The following is a 24,467-nucleotide window of genomic DNA, read 5'->3' as shown; positions in this document are numbered from 1 at the left end:
GGTTTAGCAACAGCTGGAGTCTCCCTGACTGGGTAGACACTGGCAGAAGGGTCTGTTCCCATTATCCAAAACTGACAATGTGAACAGAGCTTCAGACTAGCCTGAATATGTATGTAGCCCCGCCCCTAATGACGTCATCACTAGGGGGCGGAGCTACACGGAGTGGCAGTGACAGAAACGAGGGAGGTAAGTGGACCTCCTGTTCTGTATACACTATATACAGCTATCTATAGATTGCTGTATATTCTGTATACCGCCCAAAGGGGCTATAGGAGCAGGGAGTCCTGTCAGTCTGGTGACAGGATTCCCGGCTCCTGTATAGTATACACGGGTACACTATGCCCCCCCTGTATACTATACGGCCAGGGAGGTGAGTAGTGATGCTGTACATCACTCCTCATCTCCTTACACTCTGTGGACCGGGCGCTCAGCATCCGACCCACAGAGTGGTACCTGAAGACAGTGAGAAAACTGCAACAGGGGACAAATTTGGCTGTTTCCACACACCAGGGAAAACGCCAGAAAAAACGCCAGAAAAACTGCTGGCGTTTTTGCTGGCGTTTTTTTAGGTGTACAAAAAAAACCAAGTGGAAACCTAGCCTAAGGATAACTTACTATAAATTATAGGCAAATCTGTCTATATTAGCTCAACTAATATAAGCAGAAATGGCACTAAGGAGCACAGAAAAGCTGGGTGACAATTTCTCGCCTAGATTTTTCCTGCTTCTGAATGATTATTATATATAGATTTACCTTCAACCTTATGAGCTATTATAAGCAGATATGCCATTCAGGAGAATGAAAAAGGTAGGTGAGAAATTGTCACCTAGCTTTTCTGGGCTCCTGAATGGCATATCTGCTTACCATAGAATAGACAGATATGACTAAATGTTATAGGTAAATCTATCTATAACAGCTGAGCTATGATAAGCAGACATGCCATTCAGGTACACAGAAAAGCTAGGTGACAATTTCTCACCTAGTTTTCCATGCTCCTGAATGGCATGTCTGCCTATAATAACTGAGCTTTTATAAGCAGGCATGCCATTCAGGAGCATGGAAAACTAGGTGAGAAATTGTCACCTAGCTTTTCTATGTACCTGAATGGCAAGTCAGTTCATGACTGGAGGTGGTACCTTTTTGGGGGACTTCAGAGGCAGAGAACAATGACCGCTGGCGGGACCTCAGCCACTGTCACACAGTAACATTCTTTGACAGGCGTGAGCGAGGCAGGAAAGCAGCACATACCATCCTCTGTCTGACAGGGGGGGGGAGGAGCGTCCTATGATACTGTGACGTCAGGAGGTTACCCAGCCCATGTGACCACCCAGGCAGGGGCGGACTGACAACACTCAGGGCCCTCGGACCAAATAAAGCAAGGGCCACCTGTGAGGCTCCGCCCATGGCCACATCTCTGCCACGCCCCTATACCACCCAAATCCCTCCTAATGCCCCAACCTACACAGAAAAGAAAAGAAAATATATAACAAGTTAACATAGGTAAGATCATTTTCCATGACCAAGAATACCAGTATAGGAGGAAATATATACCACCACACAATAAATGGATAATACCGCCATACTGTACTGAATAAAACTACTATACACAGACCAGTATTCCCCCACACAGTGCCCACATAGCGAAAGTTACCAGCTGTACACAGGATCTGTATACCATATAAGTGATTATATACAAGACCAGGGCTGCCATCAGAAATGTTGGGGCCCCTTAAACAACTCAAGGCCTGCCCCCCCCCCCCCCCCCTCTGCCTACTAACTTCCACAATATCTATAAAAAAAAAATTTGAAAACACAGAACAAGAAAAACAAGAGCCCTTTAGTTTAATGAGGAAGGAAAGAGGAATATACCCAGACCCCAGTGACAGTATATACCCGGACCCCAGTGACAGTATATACCCGGATCCCAGTGACAGTATACAGTATACCCGGACCCCAGTGGCAGTATATGCCCGGACCCCAGTGGCAGTATATGCCCGGACCCAAGTGACAGTATATGCCCGGACCCCAGTGACAGTATATGCCCGGACCCCAGTGACAGTATATGCCCGGACCCCAGTGACAGTATATGCCCGGTCCCCAGTGACAGTATATGCCCGGTCCCCAGTGACAGTATATAGCCGGACCCCAGTGACAGTATATAGCCGGACCCCAGTGACAGTATATGCCCGGACCCCAGTGACAGTATATGCCCGGACCCCAGTGACAGTATATGCCCGGACCCCAGTGACAGTATATGCCCGGACCCCAGTGACAGTATATGCCCAGACCCCAGTGAGAGTATATGCCCGCACCCCAGTGAGAGTATATGCCCGGACCCCAGTGACAGTATATGCCCGGACCCCAGTGACAGCATATGCCCTGATCCCAGTGACAGTATATGCCCTGATCCCAGTGAGAGTATATGCCCGGACCCCAGTGACAGTATATGCCCGGACCCCAGTGACAGTATATGCCCGGACCCCAGTGACAGTATATGCCCGGACCCCAGTGACAGTATATACCAGGACCCCAGTGACAGTATATGCCCGGACCCCAGTGACAGTATATGCCCGGACCCCAGTGACAGTATATGCCCGGACCCCAGTGACAGTATATACCCGGACCCCAGTGACAGTATATACCCGGACCCCAGTGACAGTATTTACCCGGACCCCAGTGACAGTATATACCCGGACCCCAGTGACAGTATATACCCGGATCCTAGTGACAGTATATACCCGGACCCTAGTGACAGTATATGCCCATACCCCAGTGACAGTATATGCCCCTGCCCATCAGGACTATCCACTATGTGGGGCAGAGGAGCAGACGGTGCCCTGCGGAGAGTACACTGTATCACTGGGTACACTGGTATATAGGTACACAGGTATATTGGGTACACTGTATCACTGGTATATTGGGTACACTGGTATACTGGGTACACTGGATCACTGGGTACACTGGTATATTGGTATATTGGGTACACTGGTATATTGGGTACACTATCACTGGGTACACTGGTATATTGGGTACACTATCACTGGGTACACTGATATATTGGGTACACTGGTATATTGGGTACACTATCACTGGGTACACTGGTATATTGGGTACACTATCACTGGGTACAGTGGTATATTGGGTACACTGGTATATTGGGTACACTATCACTGGGTACACTGGTATATTGGGTACACTATCACTGGGTACACTGGTATATTGGGTACACTGGTATATTGGGTACACTATCACTGGGTACACTAGTATATTGGGTACACTGGTATATTGGGTACACTATCCCTGGATACACTGGTATATTGGGTACACAGGTATATTGGGTACACTATCACTGGGTTCACTGGTATATTGGGTACACTATCACTGGGTACACTGGTATATTGGGTACACTATCACTGGGTACACTAGTATATTGGGTACACTGATATATTGGGAACACTGAGATATAATATAGATATTAGATACATAGATAGATCAGTGTTTCCTAAGCCGGGTGCCTCCAGCTGTTGCTAAACTATAACTTTCAGCATGCCAGGACAGCCAAACACATGCTGGGAGTTATAGTTTTGCAACAGCTGGAGGCACCATGATCAGGAAACACTGAGATATAAGATAGAAATAAGATAGATGTGAGATAGATAGATATGAGATAGATAGATAGATATGAGATAGATAGATATGAGATAGATAGATATGGGATAGATATGGGATAGATAGATATGGGATAGATAGATAGATTGATAGATATATATGAGATAGCTAGATATGAGATAGATAAATAGATATCAGAGAGATAGATAGATAGATAGATAGATAGGAGATAGATAGATAGGAGATAGATAGATAGATAGATAGATATGAGATTAGATAGATAAAGTCTTGCAAAACTACAACTCCCAGCATGTCTGGACAGCCAAAGGCATGCTGGGAGTTGTAGTTTTAAAACTACTGGAGGCACCCTGGTCAGGAAACATTAAGAAAGTGCCCATTTAACTCCCACTGAACCCTCCTCCCCCCCCCCCCCCAAACAGCAATTTGCCCCTCAACCTTTTCCTCCAGGAAAATTACCTGTTGTATGGGGGGCTGCAGCAGTGGGCAGGGGAAGTCTTCCTGTTCCCCTTCGGCGCAGGCGGGTGATGTAGTCCGCAATGGAGCAGGAAGCAAAGCACCTGCCTGCTCCAATAGGGCTGCAGCCTGCACACAGAGGAGTGTGGGGGGAGGAGCGTCCCTCTGCTCTCTTCCCAGAGATGCATTGCGGCTACGGCCCCTGCACTCACCTTAAAGGGCCGGAGGCTAACTATTTAAAAAAAAGAAAACAGTGCTGCAGCGGCCTGCAGTGACCCAGGGCCGTAAGTAAGAAGCAGGGGACGGCCCTCTTTTTCTGTTATCATATTTATCGTCGGCGCCGGGCGGCCTATTTTCATGTGGGAGCCTGGAGCGGCAGCTCCATCCGCCCCTACGTTAATCCGGGCCTGCTCAGACCATACACCCCCATTGCATCAAATTGGTCTACAAGGCTGTCATCCCAGAAGGAAGCTTCTTCTAATGCTGAAGCACGAGAATGCCTGTACACAGTTTGCTAAAGAAAAGCAGACTAAGAACATGGATTAGAACCACGTCCTGTGTTCTGATGAGACCATGGTTCAGATGGTGTCAAACATCTATGACAGCAACCAGTGTGTCTTTCCTACAGTAAAGCATGGTGGTGGGAGTGTCAAAGTCTGGGCCTGCATGAGTGCTGCTGGCACTGGGAAGCTACAGTTTATTGAGTAAACTGTGAAGGCCAACATGTACTGTGACACACTGGAGCAGAGCATAGTCCCCTCCCTTTGAAGACTGGGCTGTAAGGCAGTATTCTAACTTGATAATGATCCCAAACACACCTCCGGATGGACTGCATCTGTGGGGCATTCTCAAATGATAGGTGAGGGAGCGCAAGGTCTCTAACATCTACCAGCTCTGTGATGTCATCATGGAGGAGTGGAGCAGGACTCCAGTGGCAACCTGTGAAATCCTGGTGAACTTCATGCCCAAGAGGATTAAGGCAGTGTTGGAAAATAGTAGTGGTCACTAGGGATGAGCGAATCGAATCTGACGAATCCAAATTCGTTACGAATTTCAGGAACAATTCGATTCGCAACGAATGCGAATATCGCCAGAATTCGATCGCGCAAATCACTTCATTAAACTCCATTTAGTGTGGTCCAGGCTCTAGGGCATCTAAAATGGCGGATCCACATGTGAGAACATCGGACAAGGAATCCTGGGAAGGCAGGCACAAGGTTAGGCGGGATGACCCTGAATCACATGAAGCATGAAGCCTATCAGCAGCCAGTCACCCCTGTGATGTCACAATCCTATTCAATCGGCAGCCATATTGAGGCCAGTCACTTCAGCCTTTCACTGCGGAGAGATAGGGACAGACAGCGCTGTGTGTTGCACAAAAAAGCTTTTTTCCAGCAGCGATTCACCTTCTAGTCAAGTTAGCGTTCTATTGCACAGAGAGAGGGACAGAGAGCAGTGTGTGTTGCACAGAAAAGCATTCTCACTGCAGGGATTCACCTCCCAGTCACTGTCTACAGCGTTCTATTACAGAAAGGAACAGAGAGTAGTGTGTTGCACAGAACAGCAGCAATTCAGCTCAAGCACAAATACTGCCTAGAAGCACTGATAAGGAAGGGAGTGAGATTGAGAGAGAGAGAGTGCAATTTTAGGTATAGTACACAGCGACTGAGTGCTGCAGCACTGGTGTGTACTGCTGGTGTTGTGGACAAAAGCTTTTTTACGTGTACTGTAGCACATTGTCCTCCCCTCATCAGTGCATATCACATACGTACATCTAAGTGGTGTACTATTTTGTTTCTGTTAAAGTCTCAAGGGCCTAGATACTGTGAAAGGCCAGGCAAAAGAACTCACTGGCTGGTGTTGTACACAAATACTTTTTTAAGCATACTGTAGCGCATTGTCCTCCCCTCATAAGTACATAACACATACATACATCTAAGTGGTGTACTATTTTGTTCCTGTTAAAGTCTCAAGGGCCTAGATAATGTGAAAGGCCAGGCAAAAGTACTCACCGGCTGGTGTCATACACAAATATTTTTTTAAGCGTACTGTAGTGCATTGTCCTTCCCTCATAAGTGCATACCACATACATACAGTACAGACCAAAAGTTTGGACACACCTTCTCATTCAGAGTTTTCTTTATTTTCATGACTATGAAAATTGTAGATTCACATTGAAGGCATTAAAACTATGAATTAACACATGTGGAATTATATACATAACAAAAAAGTGTGATACAACAAGTAGCCACCTTTTGCTTTGATTACTGCTTTGCACACTCTTGGCATTCTCTTATTGAGATTCAAGAGGTAGTCACTAGAAATGGTTTTCACTTCACATGTGTGCTGGTGTGGAGGAGGAGGTGTGATGGTGTGGGGGTTCTTTGCTGGTGAAACTGTTAGGGATTTATTCATAATTGAAGGCATACTGAACCAGAATGGCTACCACAGCATCTTGCAGCGGCATGCTATTCCATCCGGTTTGCGTTTAGTTGGACCATCATTTATTTTTCAACAAAACAATGACCCCAAACACACCTCCAGGCTGTGTAAGGGCTATTTGACCAAGAAGGAGAGTGATGGGGTGCTGCGCCAGATGACCTGGCCTCCACAGTCACCGGACCTGAACCCAATCTAGATGGTTTGGGGTGAACTGGACCCCAGAGTGAAGGCAAAAAGGGCCAACAATTGCTAAGCATCTCTGGGAACTCCTTCAAGACTGTTGGAAGACAATTTTAGGTGACTACCTCTTGAAGCTCATCAAGAGAATGCCAAGAGTGTGCAAAGCAGTAATCAAAGCAAAAGGTGGCTAGAACCTAGAATATGACATATTTTCACACTTTTTTGTTATGTATATAATTCCACATGTGTTAATTCATAGTTTTGATGCCTTCAGTGTGAATCTACAATTTTCATAGTCATGAAAATAAAGAAAACTCTGAATGAGAAGGTGTGTCCAAACTTTTGGTCTGTACTGTACATCTAAGTGTACCGGCTGGTGATGTACACAAATACTTTTTTAAGTGTAGTGGAGCGTATTGTACTCCCCTCATATACACACTAAGTATGTCAGGCCGAGAAGTGCCAGGACGTGCATGGAGGAGTGGCAGAGGCCTAAATTCATCAGGCAGAGGTTGCAGCAGACTAGGGGCGAGTGGCAGCAGGAGTCGCAACGAGAGGCCTGAGCTCCCGGTATGAGCTAGCGGTCGTGTCTGGGTGGTGTTCCTCAGACACAACCCTCAGTTTACATGGCCCGCAAGCAGTCCCTGTCCTCCCACAGCCTCTGTCCTTTGCTGTTCCCTTCTTCACAGAAGTATCTTATGCTGTGGGTTCCGCTCCACTATTTAGTGAGGATGATCTAGAGGACAGTCAGCAGCTACTGCTCATCCAAGAATTGGAGGAGACACCCGCCGCTTCCTACGCTAATTAGGCAAGCAGTGATGAGGAGAGTGGTCTGGGAGGTTGTATTTTGCTAGCATTCAGGCTCCTGAAGCAGACACTGTTGAGGAACCTGAGGAGGACATCAGTGACATGCAGACACAACTCAATGATAATGATGAAGCCGATCGCACTTGGGAGCAAGGTGCAGAAGGAGCTTCATCATCATCAGAAGAGAGTTGCAGGTTGCCCATTAGGCAGCAGCTGAGCCAGCAAGGTGGTAGCATGGTTGGCAGTCAGCATAGTGGCAGAAGTGGAAAGTCTGGAGTCAAACCTGCCCGAGGTAGACCATCTGCTTCGCGGCAGCCTACCTTCCCAGGAAGGTAGTGGAACAAGGGTTTCTGGACGGCGGCAATAGCAGTCAATCAGTGTGGACTCTTGGTGGGAAAATCAGCTACTCGGCGGTGTGGCATTTTTTCATCAAGTATCTGGAAGAGGTTAACCTAGCCACACGCAAGATGTGTCGGCAGAAGATGAAGCCTGGCCAGGGTCCCAATGTTGGCACCACAGTCCTGCGTCAACATATGAAGTGTCACCATAAAGCGGCTTGGGAGAACCGTGGCTCCAAAGTGGTGGTCCAGCCTGCTGCATCACCCAGTGGCATGCCGCTCCTTGTTTCAGCCAACCAATGCTCCACCACCTCAAACAAAGGGAGCTGTGTGTCATACCCATCTTCTGTCGCTTCAGATGCTCCTGCTGCTCCTAATTCGAGTCAGTCATTCCACCAGCAATCCATCGGCGAAGCTATGTCCAAGAGACAACAGTATGCGCCCACTCATCCAAGGGCGCAGAAGCTGAATGTGCTCCTGTCCAAGTTGCTGGTGCAGCAGTCCCTCTCTTTTCAAGTGGTGGACTCTGCACCTTTCAGACAACTGATGGCTTGTGCCGAGCCAAGGTAGAGAGTGCTAAGCCGTTATTTCTTTGCGAAGAAGGCCGCACCAGCCCAGCACAATTTTGTGAGACAGAAGGTGGGCCAGTCCTTGGGCCTGTCAGTGTGTACCAAAGTGCACGGCAGCACCGACGTCTGGAGCTGTAACTACGGTCAGGGACAATACATGTCCTTTACACCTCACTGGGTGAATGTGGTTCCTGCACAGCCACAAAAACAGCAACTTGGACTGGTCACGCCGCTTCGGCCTCCATGCTCTCAGGCCGTTGGTCCTGTGACAGTGTGCGACTCCGCCTTCTCATCCTCCACAATGTCCTCAGCTCCACGGCACGGACAACTCTCAGTGCCCCTCCAGCATATCATGTGTGCAGGGCACGACGGTGTCACGCTGTTCTTCACATGGTTTGTCTTGGCGAATGGAGTCACACAGGGGAGGAACTGCTAAAAGTCATTCATCAAGAAATTGAACAATGGCTTACTCTACAAAAACCGGAAATGGGAACCATGGTGACCGACAACGGGAAGGACATCTTGTCTACGCTGCGACAAGGAAGCCTGAGACATGTGGCCTGCATGGCACATGTGTTCAATCTGGTTGTTAAGCGGTTCCTGAAGTTTTCCCCCAATCTGCAAGACATCCTAACAATGGGAAGGAAACTTTGCATGCACTTCAGCCAGTGGCGTAGCTATAGAGGTCGCAAGGGTCGCAATCGCGACCGGGCCCCCTGCCACTTCACTATACTATATACTGCAGCAATAGGTCCCGGGCCCGCCGCTGCCAGCACTTTTTTAAAACCGCCTGGGCCCTGTTGCTGCAGCAGGATCAGACAGACAGGCAGAGGGCTGATGAGAGCAGTGCAGGCAAGCACGTGACCTTTCACATCCTCTGACCCCGTGCGATTTATCCCCTGCAGCTGTCAGTGACAGGAGCAGCAGACTCTCCAGCTTCACACCGCAGCGCCGCTCAGGAAGGTGAGTAGAGCTAGGTTTGGGGGGGTGTAATGGGGATTAATGATGATGAGGAGTATGGGGAGGGGGGTGTAATGATGAGGAGGACGGGTAGGGGGGTGGGTGGTGTAATGATGATGAGGAATATGGGGGGGGGTGTAATGATGATGAGGAGGACGGGGGAGGGGGGTGTAATGATGATGATGAGGAGGAAGGGGGTGTAATGATGACGATGAGGAGGAAGGGGGTGTAATGATGATGATGAGGAGGAGGAGGAAGAGGACGGGAGGGGGGGGGGTGGACTTTCACTATACACAGTGCCTTCCTCTTACAAACTAGTACACCAGATATCCAGATGTTGCTAAACTACAACTCCCAGCAAGCCCAGACATCCAATGGCTGCTTTGGCGTGCTGAGAGTTGTAGTTTTGCAATAGCTGAATGGCTGTCCGGGCATGCTGGAGGAACACTGGAGCAGTCGCCCATAGCAACCAATCAGATTCCAGCTTTCATTTAAAAAAAAGGTCTTTGAAAAATGAAAGCTGAAATGTGATTGGTTGCTATGGGTGACTGCTCTATTGTTCCTCTGCACAAGGTTGGATAAATCTCCCTTATTATTCTTGCCATGAAAAAGCAACAGGAACCTCCTGTAGGAATGGAGACAAGAATGATTTCATTTACATGGGACTGTATATTGTGGTATAGGAGTGATGTCATTTACATGGGACTGAATATTGTTGGTATAGGAGTGATGTCATTTACATGGGACTGTATATTGGTGGTATAGGAGTGATGTCATTTACATGGGACTGTATATTGGTGGTAAAGGAGTGATGTCATTTACATGGGACTGTATATTGGTGGTAAAGGAGTGATGTCATTTACATGGGACTGAATATTGTTGGTATAGGAGTGATGTCATTTACATGGGACTGTATATTGGTGGTATAGGAGTGATGTCATTTACATGGGACTGTATATTGGTGGTATAGGAGTGATGTAATTTACATGGGACTGTATATTGTTGGTATAGGAGTGATGGCATTTACATGGGACTGTATATTGGTGGTATAGTAATGATGTCATTTACATGGGACTGTATATTGTTGGTATAGAAGTGATGTAATTTACATGGGACTGTATATTGTTGGTATAGGAGTGATGTCATTTACATGGGACTGTATATTGGTGGTATAGGAGTGATGTCATTTACATGGGACTGTATATTGTTGGTATAGAAGTGATATCATTTACATGGGACTATATACTGGTGGTATAGGAGTAATGTAATTTACATGGGACTGTATATTGTTGGTATAGGAGTGATGTCATTTACATGGGACTGTATATTGTTGGTATAGGAGTGATGTAATTTACATGGGACTGTATATTGTTGGTATAGGAGTGATGTCATTTACATGGGACAGTATATTGGTGGTATAGGAGTGATGTCATTTACATGGGACTGTATATTGGTGGTATAGAAGTGATGTCATTTACATGGGACTGTATATTGGTGGTATAGGAGTGATGTCATTTACATGGGACTGTATATTGGTGGTATAGGAGTAATGTCATTTACATGGGATTGTAAATTAGTGGTATGGGAGTGATGTCATTTACATGGGGCTCTATATTGGTGGTATAGGAGTGATGTTATTTACATGGGACTGTATGGTGGTGATAGGGGAGGGATGTTATTTACATGGGACTGTATGTTGGTGGTAGAGGAGTGATGTTATTTAAATGGGAAAGGACTTTGGGGTGTGGGGGGAGTTCAGGGGAGCATGAAGAGGACTTACAAATCTAGGGGGATAGAGGGTGAAACAAAGGAATCGGGAGGAAGATTTATATTATGTGTACAGCATATAGCAGGGTTATATTTAGAGGCTACAGTGTGTGGTAGTATTTTATTCAGGTGGTAAAATGTGTACCTGTATTATATTCAGAGGGTACAGTGTGTGGCAATAATATATTTAGAGGGTGCAGTGTGTGGCAGTATTATTTTTAGGGGGTACAATGGTTAGCAGTATTATATTCAGGAGGCACAGTGGTTGGCAGTATTATATTCAGGGGGTACAGTATTTGGCAGAAATCTAATGATTACTGTCTTCATACAGAGGATAAGGATCTGCTGACAAATTAAGGAACCAATGATGTCAGACTCTGCAGAGAAGATGTAGCTGGAAGAAGTCCTGACGTCTGGACCTGATGAGGAAGAAAAGGAAAGACGTCACTCAGGTCACTGATATTGTGTGTTCTCCTGACTGTCCTATCAAAGTTGTAGTCAGTTGTATGTTTTGCAGTGATGATGACTGTACTCCAATCTGTGGCTCTCCAGCTGTTGCAAAACTACAACTCCCATAAATCCTGAGGCTCTTCAGACACGATGGGAGTTGCAGCTTTCCAACATCTGGAGAGCCACTTGAACAAAGGGGATTGGTGGAGGTCCCATCAGTCGGACCCCCACCATAAAAATGGACTGCTTATTTTAAAATGCCCAGGCCTATTTTTGGTCCCAGTCCGTCCCTGTCTGTAAGTCACCTTTTTCTCCTGACTCTGTTCCATCTGTGCTGTAGTCACTGATATCTTTGTGTGGCTGAGGCCGAGTAAGGGGGTCGTCAGGGATTGAGAAAGCAGGTCGTCGGGGGGGGGGGGAGGGGGGTATGGGTAGGGGGGCCCAGGACAATTTTTTTGCATCGGGTCCCTGTGGTTTCTAGCTACGCCCCCAACTTCAGCCACTCATACACTGCAAAGCACAACCTCCTTGAGCTGCAGCGTCAGAACGGCATCCCTCAACGGAGTCTGATTTGCGACATTTCCACGCGTTGGAATTCCACCCTCCATATGTTGGACAGACTGTACGAACAGAGAAAAGCCATCAACGATTTCTTGATGATCCAAGCGGATAGGAGGACTCCCCTGTGTAACTTCAATGTCAAGCAGTGGCAGCTCATACGTGACACCTGCCGTTTGCTCACGCCCTTTGAGGAAGCCACATTATTAGTCAGTCGCCAGGATTACGGGATGGAAAACATAATTCCACTGTTTCATCTACTACAACACATGTTGGAAACAATCCAGGGCACTGGAGACGGGGTGCCTTTATCTCATGGCCACATGACCCCTGTGGGGGCTGAACTTGAGGAGGTGGGGGAGGGGCACAGTGGAGCACAGTTTAGGTTTTGCGAGATGGGCAGTTTTTCTGACAGGAGAGGAGGAGAAGTAGCCACTAGAGGAGCTAGAGGGCTATAAGGAAAGCGAGACAGAGGACCCAGACACACCGTGGCAGTATGCAGTGGAGATGGAGTCAGGGAGTCCCTCCGAGTCACTTGCACAAATGGCATGATGCATGCTCACTTGCTTGCGTAGTGACCGCCTAATTGTCACCATTCGGCAGCGGGATGACTTCTGGATCTCCACCTTATTGGACCCTCGCTACCGGTACAAAATGGGGGCCTTTTTTGCACCCACTTAGAGGGAGGACAAACTGACCTACTACAGAGACATTCTAAGTAGTCAAATGGCGGATGCCTATCTGCGCCATCGTCCATCCTCTCGCAGGTCTGACTCAGGGGCCCCTCTGCTTCCACTGCCATGGCTGCTGGGGAGGGGTGGGTTGGCAGGAGCAGTACTAGCTCATTCAGCAGCAGCCTGAGTCTACAGTCGCTGTTGAGTAGCTTTCTTCACCCACATAGTGAAGCAACTCATCAGCAGCAGGTAGACTTGGAGCAAAACCTGAACTAGCAGGTGATGACATACCTCGACATGATCATGCCAACACACCTTGAAGATCCGCTGGACTTCTGGGCAGCCAAACTTGATTTGTGGCCGGAACTAGCAGAGTTTGCCCTGGAAAAGCTGCCCTGCCCGGCCAGTAGTGTGCCATCAGAGCGGGTGTGTAACCCCAAGGAGAACTCGAAAAATGTGGAGAGACTGACCTTTTTTTAAGATGTATCAGGCATGGATCAGCCAGGATTTCCACCCACCAATGCCAGATGCATCAGAGTAGATTGACCATGGTGCCACACCAAAACTTCACAAATATGCATAGAGCAAAACATATTTAAGGTGCTGCTGTGCAGTTACAGACATTCCTCGCCATCAGAAGACAAGTAAGTATTGAGGATATGCATTAGGTGAAACAACTTTTCTTAAGATAAAATATACGTACGCAAACATTTTTTAAAGTCGAACAAAAGGAAAGGTGTGCAAAAACACCATATGCCACCTACACCACCAAATATTGATGTGATGCAAAGACCTCTAAAAGGTGGAAGGGAAAAACGTATGGTCCATTGTAACTGGTGGGGGGTAAAAACTTCCCCTGTGTTGGAAGCCAACATTGGCCACACTAGTATAAATTTGATGTGTTTTTATTATGGACTCACATACAATGATGAGGACAATGGAATGCAGTGGAATTTCATGGATGGAATGGGTGTAGGGTGTCGGCAGGACTGGCTCCCGGAATGGTGGTTGATGCAAACAGCTGATGAGACAATCATTTGCTTTCATCCTGTTTAAAGCCATACAATAAGCCTTGTACCTGAGTGATAAGAATGGAGGTGAGCTAGCAGTTCCTGTTACCTCCTATCGTAAAGCAGTAAAACCAACCCCTGCGGTGTGGTACACATGGACAACAAAGAGGATCCCCCACTCAAGGAGACATCAAAGAACAAGAACTGATTGCAATGCAAATACACCACCTACAGGATGACAACAAACTTGTTTGCAGATTTGTCAAGGAACTGTTCTAATTGGCCATGGAGATGTCTTGGGATGGGCAATGTATGGGTTAAGTGTGTGGATGACTGCTATATAGGTTACTTATAGGATTATGAGAGAGAGAGAACACTTCCTGCCCCCTTCCTATCACCTTCCCCTCTTCCTTACACCCCTATCCCTTAATTAGTTAGGTTCCCTCTTTGTATTTATATGTATATGTATAGCTTTTAATAAACCCCTATAAAGATCCAGTTGTCCTCAATCAATTAGTAAGGCACCCCAAAAACAAAGCAGTTTCTATACCCTGTAAGGCCCTACTCTCGCATTATTAATTCCCTTCTTTGCAAGTGTTACTTGCCCAAAAAAGGGCGGCCCCCACACAGGAACCTCTCCCTATTTCCCCCTACAATTTCTTTCTCCCTATTTCCCCTATTTCCCAGGGCTTTTAGGTGGAAATAGAGAGTTTCCTGTGTGGGGCCGCCCTTTTTAGGGTGAGTAACACTTGCCAATAAGGGAATTAATAGGGCAAGAAGTAGGGCCTTCCAGGGGAAGTATTTACCCCCACCTGCTTCAATGGACAATACGTTGTTCCTTTCCTTCTTTTTGAGGAAAGTGTTACTCATCTTAAAAAGAGCATCCACCTAAAAACCCTGGGAAATGTGTTTGTAGGTGGAAAAAGGGAGAGGTTCCTGTGTGGGGCCGCCCATTTTAGGGCGAGTAACACTTGCCAAGAAGGGAATTATTAATGCGAGAGTAGGGCCTTACAGGGGAAGTGTTTACCCCCACTGGTTACAATGGACCATACGTTGTTCCCTTTCACCTTTTAGAGGTCTTTGCATCACATCAATACTTGGTGGTATAGGTGGCACATGGTGTTTTGTGCACACCTTTCCTTTAGTTTGAAAAAAAAAATTAAGCCATATATTTTATCCTAAGCATATTAATAAAAGTTAAGTTTTATGTAATGCATATCCTCAATACTTACTTGTGCACTAACACTTTTAGAAAAGAAGAAAAAATGGATGGTGCCACTCACAATCATATACTGACCGAGTTGAAGTAGACAAATACACCTATACCCAAGGTGTGTAGATACAATGTTTGGGACAAAAAGAAAATAAAGCCTACACCTCAAGGAGAGTAACTATTTTAGATAATAATAATGGCTGAGATCGTGCTTCAAATATCAAATATGTATCAATTTATTAATATACAGATATCAACATTCAGTGCACAGAATTCCCCTCACAGAGCCCTTGTGGGGGGAATAATTACATAAATGAACCATGAGACATAATAAAATGTTTGTTTGTTTTTAATCCTAAAATGAAATTTTAGGGGGATTCTGTGCACTGAATATTGATATCTGTATATTAATAAATGTATACATATTTGATATTTGAAGCACGGTCTCAGCCATTATTATTATCTAAAATAGTTACTTTTACAAAAGAGACCGTTTTCTTCTGCCTACCTGCTTCAGCTACTATTCTGATCCTACCACCCGTCTGATGCCACACATCTAATGCCAAGTTCTCCTTTTTTCACCCACCTTCGTCACCGGGTACTGGTATTGCCACCCACCAGACGTATCTGTCACCGGGTCACTTTGCGGCTGCCACCTCCAGGCTATCTCATTCTGCTACCATATGTTCTCCTCATGCTGATGCCAGCTCCAAGCTGTCTCATACTGCCACTATATGTTCTCCTCATGCTGCCGCAAACTCCAGGCTGTGTCATTCAGCCACTATATGGTCTCCTCGTGCTGCTGCCAACTCCAGGCTGTTACGCCGAACGCTCCGGGTCCCTGCTCCTCCCCGGAGCGCTCGCGGCGTCTCTCTCTCTCTGCAGCGCCCCGGTCAGACCCGCTGACCGGGAGCGCTGCACTGACAATGCCAGTGAAAGTGTTTCCTTGTGTGTTCCTAGCCTGTGTTCCAGACCTCCTGCTATGATCCTTGCTGCCTGCCCTGACCTTCTGCCCCTGACTATGATCCTTGCTGCCTGCCCTGACCTTCTGCTATGTCCGACCTTGCTCTTGTCTACTCCCTTGTACCACGCTTGTCTCAGCAGTCAGAGAGGTTGAGCCGTTGCCGGTGGATACGACCTGATTGCTACCGCCGCTGCAAGACCATCCCGCTTTGCGGCGGGCTCTGGTGAATACCAGTAGCAACTTAGAACCGGTCCACCGACACGGTCCACGCCAATCCCTCTCTGACACAGAGGATCCACCTCCAGCCAGCCGAATCGTGACAGTAGATCCGGCCATGGATCCCGCTGAGGTGCCGCTGCCAAGTCTCGCTGACCTACCCACGGTGGTCGCTCAACAAACGCAGCAAATTGCCCAACAAGGACAGCAGCTGTCGCAGTTGACCGCCACGTTACAGCAACTTCTGCCACTGCTACAGCAGCAACCATCTCCTCCGCCAGCTCCTGCACCTCCTCCGCAGCGAGTGGCCGCTTCTAGCCTCCGCTTGTCCCTGCCGGATAAATTTGATGGGGACTCTAGACTCTGCCGTGGATTCTTATCTCAATGTTCCCTACATATGGAGATGTTGTCGGACCAATTTCCTACAGAACGGTCTAAGGTGGCGTTCGTAGTGAGCCTTCTTTCTGGAAAGGCGTTGTCTTGGGCCACACCGCTCTGGGACCGCAATGATCCTGCCACAGCCACAGTCCAGTCCTTCTTCGCTGAAGTCCGTAGTGTCTTCGAGGAACCAGCCCGAGCTTCTTCTGCCGAGACTGCCCTGCTGAACCTGGTCCAGGGTAATTCTTCAGTAGGCGAGTACGCCATCCGATTTCGTACTCTCGCTTCCGAATTATCTTGGAATAACGAGGCTCTCTGCGCGACCTGCAAGAACTTATCCATTTGGCCACCCGCATTGACATGCGTTTTTCTGAGTGACACCAGGAGCTCCGCCAGGAAAAAGACCTTGATCTCTGGGCACCTCTCTCACAGTATCCTCTGCAATCTACCACTGTGCCTCCCGCCGAGGAGGCTATGCAAGTGGATCGGTCTCGCCTGACCCACGAAGAGAGGACTCGCCGTAGGGATAACAATTTATGTCTGTACTGCGCCAGTACCGAACACTTCTTGGTGGATTGCCCTATTCGCCCTCCACGTCTGGGAAACGCACGCACGCACCCAGCTCACGTGGGTGTGGCGTCTCTTGGTACGAAATCTGCTTCTCCACGTCTCACTGTGCCCGTGCGGATTTCTCCTTCTGCCAACTCCTCCCTCTCAGCCGTGGCCTGCTTGGACTCTGGTGCTTCTGGAAATTTTATTCTGGACTCTTTGGTGAATAAGTTCTGCATCCCGGTGACCCGTCTCGTCAAGCCGCTCTACATTTCTTCCGTCAACGGAGTGAAGTTGGACTGTACTGTGCGTTACCGCACAGAACCTCTCTTAATGTGCATTGGACCCCATCATGAAAAGATTGAATTGTTCGTCCTTCCCAACTGTACCTCTGAAGTCCTCCTCGGTCTGCCATGGCTCCAACATCATTCTCCCGCCCTTGACTGGACCACCGGGGAGATCAAGAATTGGGGTCCTGCTTGCCGCAAGAGATGCCTCACGTCTCCTCCCAGTCCCGTCAGGCAAGCCTCAGTGCCTCCTCCTACACCTGGTCTCCTCAAGGCCTATCAGGACTATGCTTTGCCTCCTCATAGCCCCCGTCCTGATAACACTCTGCCTGTGCCAAGCTTCACCCTCTGCCCTCCCTCCCCATTCCCACTCCTCCTGAACTGCCTACCTTTGATGAGGAAACCCTACAATAGCTCCCAGTGTCCTCGTCCCACGTGAAGCAGTTACCGGACAAAAAAAGGGGGAGACCTAAGGGGGGGGGGGGTACTGTTACGCCGAGCGCTCCGAGTCCCTGCTCCTCCCCGGAGCGCTCGCGGAGTCTCTCTCTCTGCAGCGCCCCGGTCAGACCCGCTGACCGGGAGCGCTGCACTGACATTGCCGGCCGGGATGCGTTTCGCATAGCGGGACGCGCCCGCTCGCGAATCGCATCCCAAGTTACTCACCTGTCCCGGCCCCCGGCTGTCAGATTTAGAGGGCCAGTGCACCAATGATTGGTGCCTGGCCCAATCAGCCTAATTAGCTTCCACCTGCTCCCTGGCTATATTACCTCACTTCCCCTGCACTACCCTGCCGGATCTTGTTGCCATTGTGCCAGTGAAAGCGTTTCCTTGTGTGTTCCTAGCCTGTGTTCCAGACCTCCTGCCGTTGCCCCTGATTACGATCCTTGCTGCCTGCCCTGACCTTCTGCTATGTCCGACCTTGCTCTTGTCTACTCCCTTGTACCGCGCTTATCTCAGCAGTCAGAGAGGTTGAGCCGTTGCCGGTGGATACGACCTGGTTGCTACCGCCGCTGCAAGACCATCCCGCTTTGCGGCGGGCTCTGGTGAATACCAGTAGCAACTTAGAACCGGTCCACCGAAACGGTCCACGCCAATCCCTCTCTGGCACAGAGGATCCACCTCCAGCCAGCCGAATCGTGACACAGGCTGTGTCATTCAGCCACTATATGTTCTCCACTTGCTGCCGCCACCTCCATGCTGTGTCATTTAGCCACTATATGGTCTCCTCATGCTGCCGCCAACTCAAAGCTGTGTCATTCAGCCACTATATGTTCTCCTCATGCTGCCAACACCTCCATGCTGTGTCATGTGTGTCATTCAGCCACTATATGGTCTCCTCAGGCTGCTGCCAACTCCAGGCTGTGTCATTCAGCCACTATTTGGTCTCCTCATGCTGTCGCCAACTCCAGGCTGTGTCATTTAGACCCTATATGTTCTTCTCATGCTGCCACCACCTCCACACTGTGTCATTCAGTCACTATATGGTCTTCATGCTGCTGCCAACTCCAGGCGTTGTCATTCAGCCACTATATGGTCCTCATACTGATGCCACCTCCAGGCTCTGTCATTGTGTCGCCATGCGACATGTGACTCCTTGTTAGATTTGGTCTTTTGCAATCACACTATTTATTCAAAGTAAATGCTGGGGCCCGGGAAATTAAACTTGGGAGTGTAATATTAAATTTAAATGTCAAAATCTTAAATTTTAATTTCAAAATGTTAAATAAAATAAAAAATCGATGTAATCTTTTCAAGACTGAGCCCCTATGGTTGTTGATATCATAAATTTGCTGTTGAATTACCACAAGAATTCAATGAGACAGGTTTTAGTGATAACATTGAAACATAACTGATTAAATGAAACATTTGCAGCTCCACATAGAGTAAGACAGTCGGGGGGGGAGCCGGGGTGCTGAGAGGCACAGGCTGGAACAGGTGGTAGCTCGCCTTGCGGAGGACTGCCAGCTCAATGCTCACCAGAATGGGTACTCAAAAAATGTAAATGAATTCTAATTAAATAAAATAAAAATTACATAAAAATCTATTTATTCTCTTCAATTTTGAGGCTATGTGGTCTCCCTGCTGCCACATCCAGATGCTCTTCAGCAGTGATTATAATAGGGATGCCTGTAATCTGCATGTCACAGCACTAACACAGCACACTCCCTATGCGTGTTACGACAAGGCAAAGAGTTCTACACCCCTATTGAGGCTCTCTGTAGGCCAGAAATAGCCATTTTTAATAGCGATTCGCCGCAAATAAATTCGGAACGAAACAAATTTATTAGGGAAATTTGGTGAATTGGCTGAATCAAATTTTTCAAAAATTCGCTCATCTCTAGTGGTCACACAAAATATTGACATTTTGGGCCCACTTTGGACATCTCCACATAGGGGTGTACTCACTTTTATTGCCAAGGTTTAAACATTAATGGCTTTGTGTTGTTATTTTGAGGGTACAGCAACATTTTACACTGGTATACAGGCTGCACACTCACTACTTTACATTGTAGCAGAATGTTGATTTTCAGTGTTGCCACATGAAAAGATACAATAAAATATTAACAACATTGTGAATGGTGTACTCTCTTGTGTGAGATACTGTATGTGATGGCTGTACAAACTATAAAAAAATGTGGATTCAACAATACTCATTACAATATATAAATAAAACTTTCTCATCAAATAAAGCAAATATAGCTAAGATTGTAAGTATGAAAATGTCTAGGAAAGCTGTACCACCTGAGTCCTTGGTTCTCCATTTTCATCTTCTCTGATTAATGGCGGTGAGTGTTTTGATGATTCATATGTTAAAATACTCCACCTGATACAAAATAGATACAATTACAACACTTTACAAATATTTGTAAAGTACAAATCTATAGGTATTGTTAAATTTCATACATAAAACATACTTTGTGATAGTTTTAGGATCAACTTAAAGTACAAGCTATATAATTTATGTATTAGATATTCTCGTGATTTTAATAATTACCTGTCAAGCATTTTTGTAGTGGCTCGTTCAAGTTTTTCAAGTATTTGGAACAGCTGAGCATCATCATCACAAAGACTTCCCCAACCTAGCACTCTGGCCAAGTCATTCCCTGTGCCAAGTGGCAACACACCAAGTTGGCACTATAGACAAATAATACGTTTAAACAGGCATTGCAAGAAAAAAAGTCATACATGAAAGCTTATGCACATAATGACTTATTTTGTACCTGTTTGTGAAGTCCCAGCTTGTCAATTTCAGAGAGAACCCACCCTACACTGCCATCTCCACCACAAACAAGAATACGAAATGTTGAGAACTTCTGAAACAGCCGAAGCCTAGGGAAAACAAGTCAATTTGAAATTTACTTTACGTAACATAATAATGATAATATTGACAATCATATTTATTTATTTCTTTATTTAGCACCTGAATATTCCATTGCCCTTTACATACTACAGAACCTTATGCATTAGATGTTACTATTCCTGAGATATTTGGGTTTATAGTTTGTCTGACAATTTAGGGAATCAACTTAGTTTTAATAATGGGAGAAAATATCAAGTTATTATATAGTCAGGGGGTATGTATAAAGCATATACATTCCTCAATGTAAGACACCATCACCTGATATACACATTCAGTATTAAAATTAAGTTCACATCCATCTACCGATTTCATGAATTGTCAGACAAACTGTAAACCCACATATCTCAGATACAGGAGAGCACATCAAGAAACTGTAAAAACATAACTTATTTAATGATAGTATAATCTAATTTTTGTGGGTTGGATAAAAGACCTCTTTAACCCCTTAAGGACCAAGCCCATTTTCACCTTAAGGACCAGAGAGTTTTTTTTTTTTTTTTGCAAATCTGACCACTGTCAATTTAAGCATTAATAACTTGGGAATGCTTTTACTTTTTATTCTGATTCCGAAACTGTTTTTTGTGACATATTCTACTTTATTTCAGTGGTAAATTTTTGTCGATACTTATATGATTTCTTGGTGAAAAATCCCAAAATCTGATGAAAAATTCGAAAATGTTGCATTTTTCTAACTTTGAAACTCTCTGCTTATAAGGAAAATAGACATACCAGATAAATTATACATTGATTCCCATATACAACATGTCTACTTTATATTTTCATCATAAAGTTGACATGTTTTTACTTTTTGAAGACATCAGAGAGTTTCAAAATTCAGCAGCAATTTTCCCATTTTTCACAAAATTGTCAAAATCTCAATTTTTCAGGGACCAGTTCAGTTTTGAAGTGGATTTGAAGGGCCTTCATATTAGAAATACCCCATAAATGACCCCATTATAAAAACTTCACCCCTCAAAGTCTTCAAAATGACATTCAGAAATTGTGCTAACCCTTTAGGTGTTTCATAGGAATAGCAGAAATGTGAAGGAAAAAAATTCAAAATCTTCATTTTTTACACTACAATGGAGAAAAAGCCCTCCAAAATATGTAACCAAATTTCTCTTCTGTTAAAGTTGGACATGAAAATTTAAAATTAACTTTTTTTCACAAAAATGCTGGTGTTACCCCAAATTTTTCATTTTCATAAGGGGTAATAGGAGAAAAAGCCTCCCAAAATTTTAAACACCATGGAAATACCCCATCTGAGGATGTAAAGTTCTCTGCAGGAGAACTACAATGCTCAGAAGAGAAGGAGCACCATTGAGCTTTTGGAGAGAGAATTTGGTTGGAATAGAAGTTGTGGGCCATGTGTGTTTACAAAGCCCCCCATGGTGCCAGAACAGTGGACGCCCCCCCCCATGTGACCCCATTTTGGAAACTACACCCTTCACAGAATTTAATAAGGGGTGCAGTGAGCATTTACACCCCACTGGCGTTTTACAGATCTTTGGAACAGTGGGCTGTACAAATGAAAAATTACATTTTTCATTTTCACGGACCACTGTTCCAAAAATCTGTCAGACACCTGTGTGGTGTAAATGCTCACTGCACCCCCTATTACATTACATGAGCAGTGTAGTTTCCAAAATGGGGTCACATGTGGGAGGGGTCCACTGTTCTAGCACTATGGAGGCTTTGTAAACACACATGGCCTTCAATTTCAGACACATTCTCTCTCCAAAAGCCTTAATGGCGCTCCTTCTCTTCTGAGCACTGTAGTTCGCATGCAGAGCATTTTACATCCACATATGGGGTATGTTCTTTTTCAGAAAAAATGGGGCTACAAATTTTGTGGGCTTTTTTCCTATTCTCCCTTATGAAAATGAAAAATGAAGGGTAACACCAGCATTTTTGGGAAAAATTTTTTTTTCTTCATTTTCACATCCAACTTTAACGAAAATTTGTCAAACTCGTAGTTAAGGCTCACTATACCCCTTGTCACATTCCGTGAGGGGTGTAGTTTCCTAAATGGGGTCACACGTGGGTATTTATTGTTTGCACTGTAATATCAGCCACCCCTGTGCAAATCACCAATTTAGACCTCAAATGTACATGGTGCACTCTCACTTCTGAGCCATGTTGTGTGCTCGCAGATCACTTTACACCCACATATGGGGTAGTTCCGTACTAATTTTTGGGGTCTTTTTTTCCTTTTACCACTTGTGAAAATTAAAAGTATTGGGCAACAACAGCATGTTAGTGTAAAAAAATATTTTTTTTACTCTAACATGCTCATGTAGACCCCAACTTTACCTTTTCATAAGGGGTAAAAGGAGAAAAAGACCCCCACAATTTGTAACGCAATTTCTCCTGAGTACGGCGATATCCCATATGTGTGAAATACGACAGGCCTCCTATGCGAGAGAGTGCCATGTGCATTTGAGGTCTAAATTGGGGATTTGCATCCGCCACCAAAATATCCTACGTCAGTGTTTCCCAAACAGGGTGTCTCCAGCTGTTGCAAAACTCCCAGCATGCCTTGACAGTCAGTGGCTGTCCGACAATACTGGGAGTTGTTTTTCTACAGCTGGAGGCTTTGTTTTGGAAACAGAGCCGTACAAGACGTTTTTTTATTTTTATTGGGGGGGGGGGGGACTGTGTAGGGTTGTATGTACATGTAGTGTTTTACTTTTTATTTTGTGTAGGTGTGTAGTGTAGTGTAGTGTTTTTAGGGTACATTCACACGAGTGAGGGTTTACCACGGCTGTGGGGGAAAATTTGCATCTCAAACTTGTAGCAGAAAATTCACTGTAAACCCCGCCCGTGTGAATGTACCCTGTACATTCACATGGGGGGGGGGGGGGGACTCCAGCTGTTTCAAAAATACAACTCCCAGCATGTACTGACAGACCATACATGCTGGGAGTTGTAGTTATGCAAAAGCTGGAGGCACATTGGTTGCGAAACACTGGGACTTTGTTATATAAAACAGTGTTTCGCAACCAGTGTGCCTCCAACTGTTGCAAAACTAGAACTCCCAGCATGTACTGTCTCTCAGTGCATGCTGGGAGTTGTATTTTTGCAACAGCTGGAGGCACACTGGTTGCAAAACACTGAGTTAGTACACAAACTCTGTTTCATAACCAATGTGTTTCCAGCTGTCGCAAAACTGCAACACTCAGCATGCAGTCGAAGGACATGCTGAGAGTTGTAGTTGTGCAACAGCTGGAGGCACACTGCTACAACTCCCAGCATGCCCTTCGGCTGTCTGTACATGCTGGGAGTTGTAGTTATGCAACAGCTGGATGCACTTTCATAGAAAAAATGTGCCTCCAGCGGTTGCATAACTACAACCCCCAGCATGCATAGACTACCAAAGGGCATGCTGGGAGTTGTAGCTGGAACTCCAGCTGTTACAAAACTACAACTCCAAGCATGCCCTTTGCCTGTGTATGCTGAGAGTTGATGCTAAGCAACAGCAGGAGGTGAATAGGCTTCACCTCCTGCTGTTTCCTGCCACCTGCACCGACAGGACCGCCGCCGCTGCTGCCACAGCTTCTGTCTGCCGCCGCTTCTGAGGGGACCCCGCCGGGCCACTGAAAGGTAGGAGATCCCCATCGGCCCCAATCTACACCCCGATCACTGCCCAGCAGGGTAGGGA

At 46.2% G+C, this 24,467-nt stretch overlaps 1 protein-coding gene across 10 annotated transcripts in view; it reads right to left on the bottom strand.

The window, feature by feature from the left end:
- LOC130290823 (diacylglycerol kinase eta-like) overlaps window positions 1-24,467 on the bottom strand; it is a 1,161,394-nt gene that overhangs the window by 613,682 nt on the left and 523,245 nt on the right. For all 10 annotated transcript variants that reach the window (XR_008847710.1, XM_056538928.1, XM_056538925.1 and 7 more), the window contains 3 exons: window positions 20,667-20,775; window positions 20,441-20,580; window positions 20,188-20,269 (listed from right to left, as the gene is read on the bottom strand). Coding sequence is in view for 9 of the 10 variants with exons in the window: in XM_056538928.1 (XP_056394903.1) it covers window positions 20,188-20,269; window positions 20,441-20,580; window positions 20,667-20,775 (331 nt within the window). In the remaining variant the exon portion in view is untranslated. The remainder of the gene's footprint in view (window positions 1-20,187; window positions 20,270-20,440; window positions 20,581-20,666; window positions 20,776-24,467) is intronic.

The sequence above is a fragment of the Hyla sarda genome, chromosome 9 (assembly GCF_029499605.1).
Source record: "Hyla sarda isolate aHylSar1 chromosome 9, aHylSar1.hap1, whole genome shotgun sequence".
NCBI classification, from domain to species: Eukaryota; Metazoa; Chordata; class Amphibia; order Anura; family Hylidae; genus Hyla; species Hyla sarda.
The sequence above is the reverse complement of the archived record's forward strand: the minus strand, read 5'-3'. Positions and strand labels throughout refer to the sequence as shown.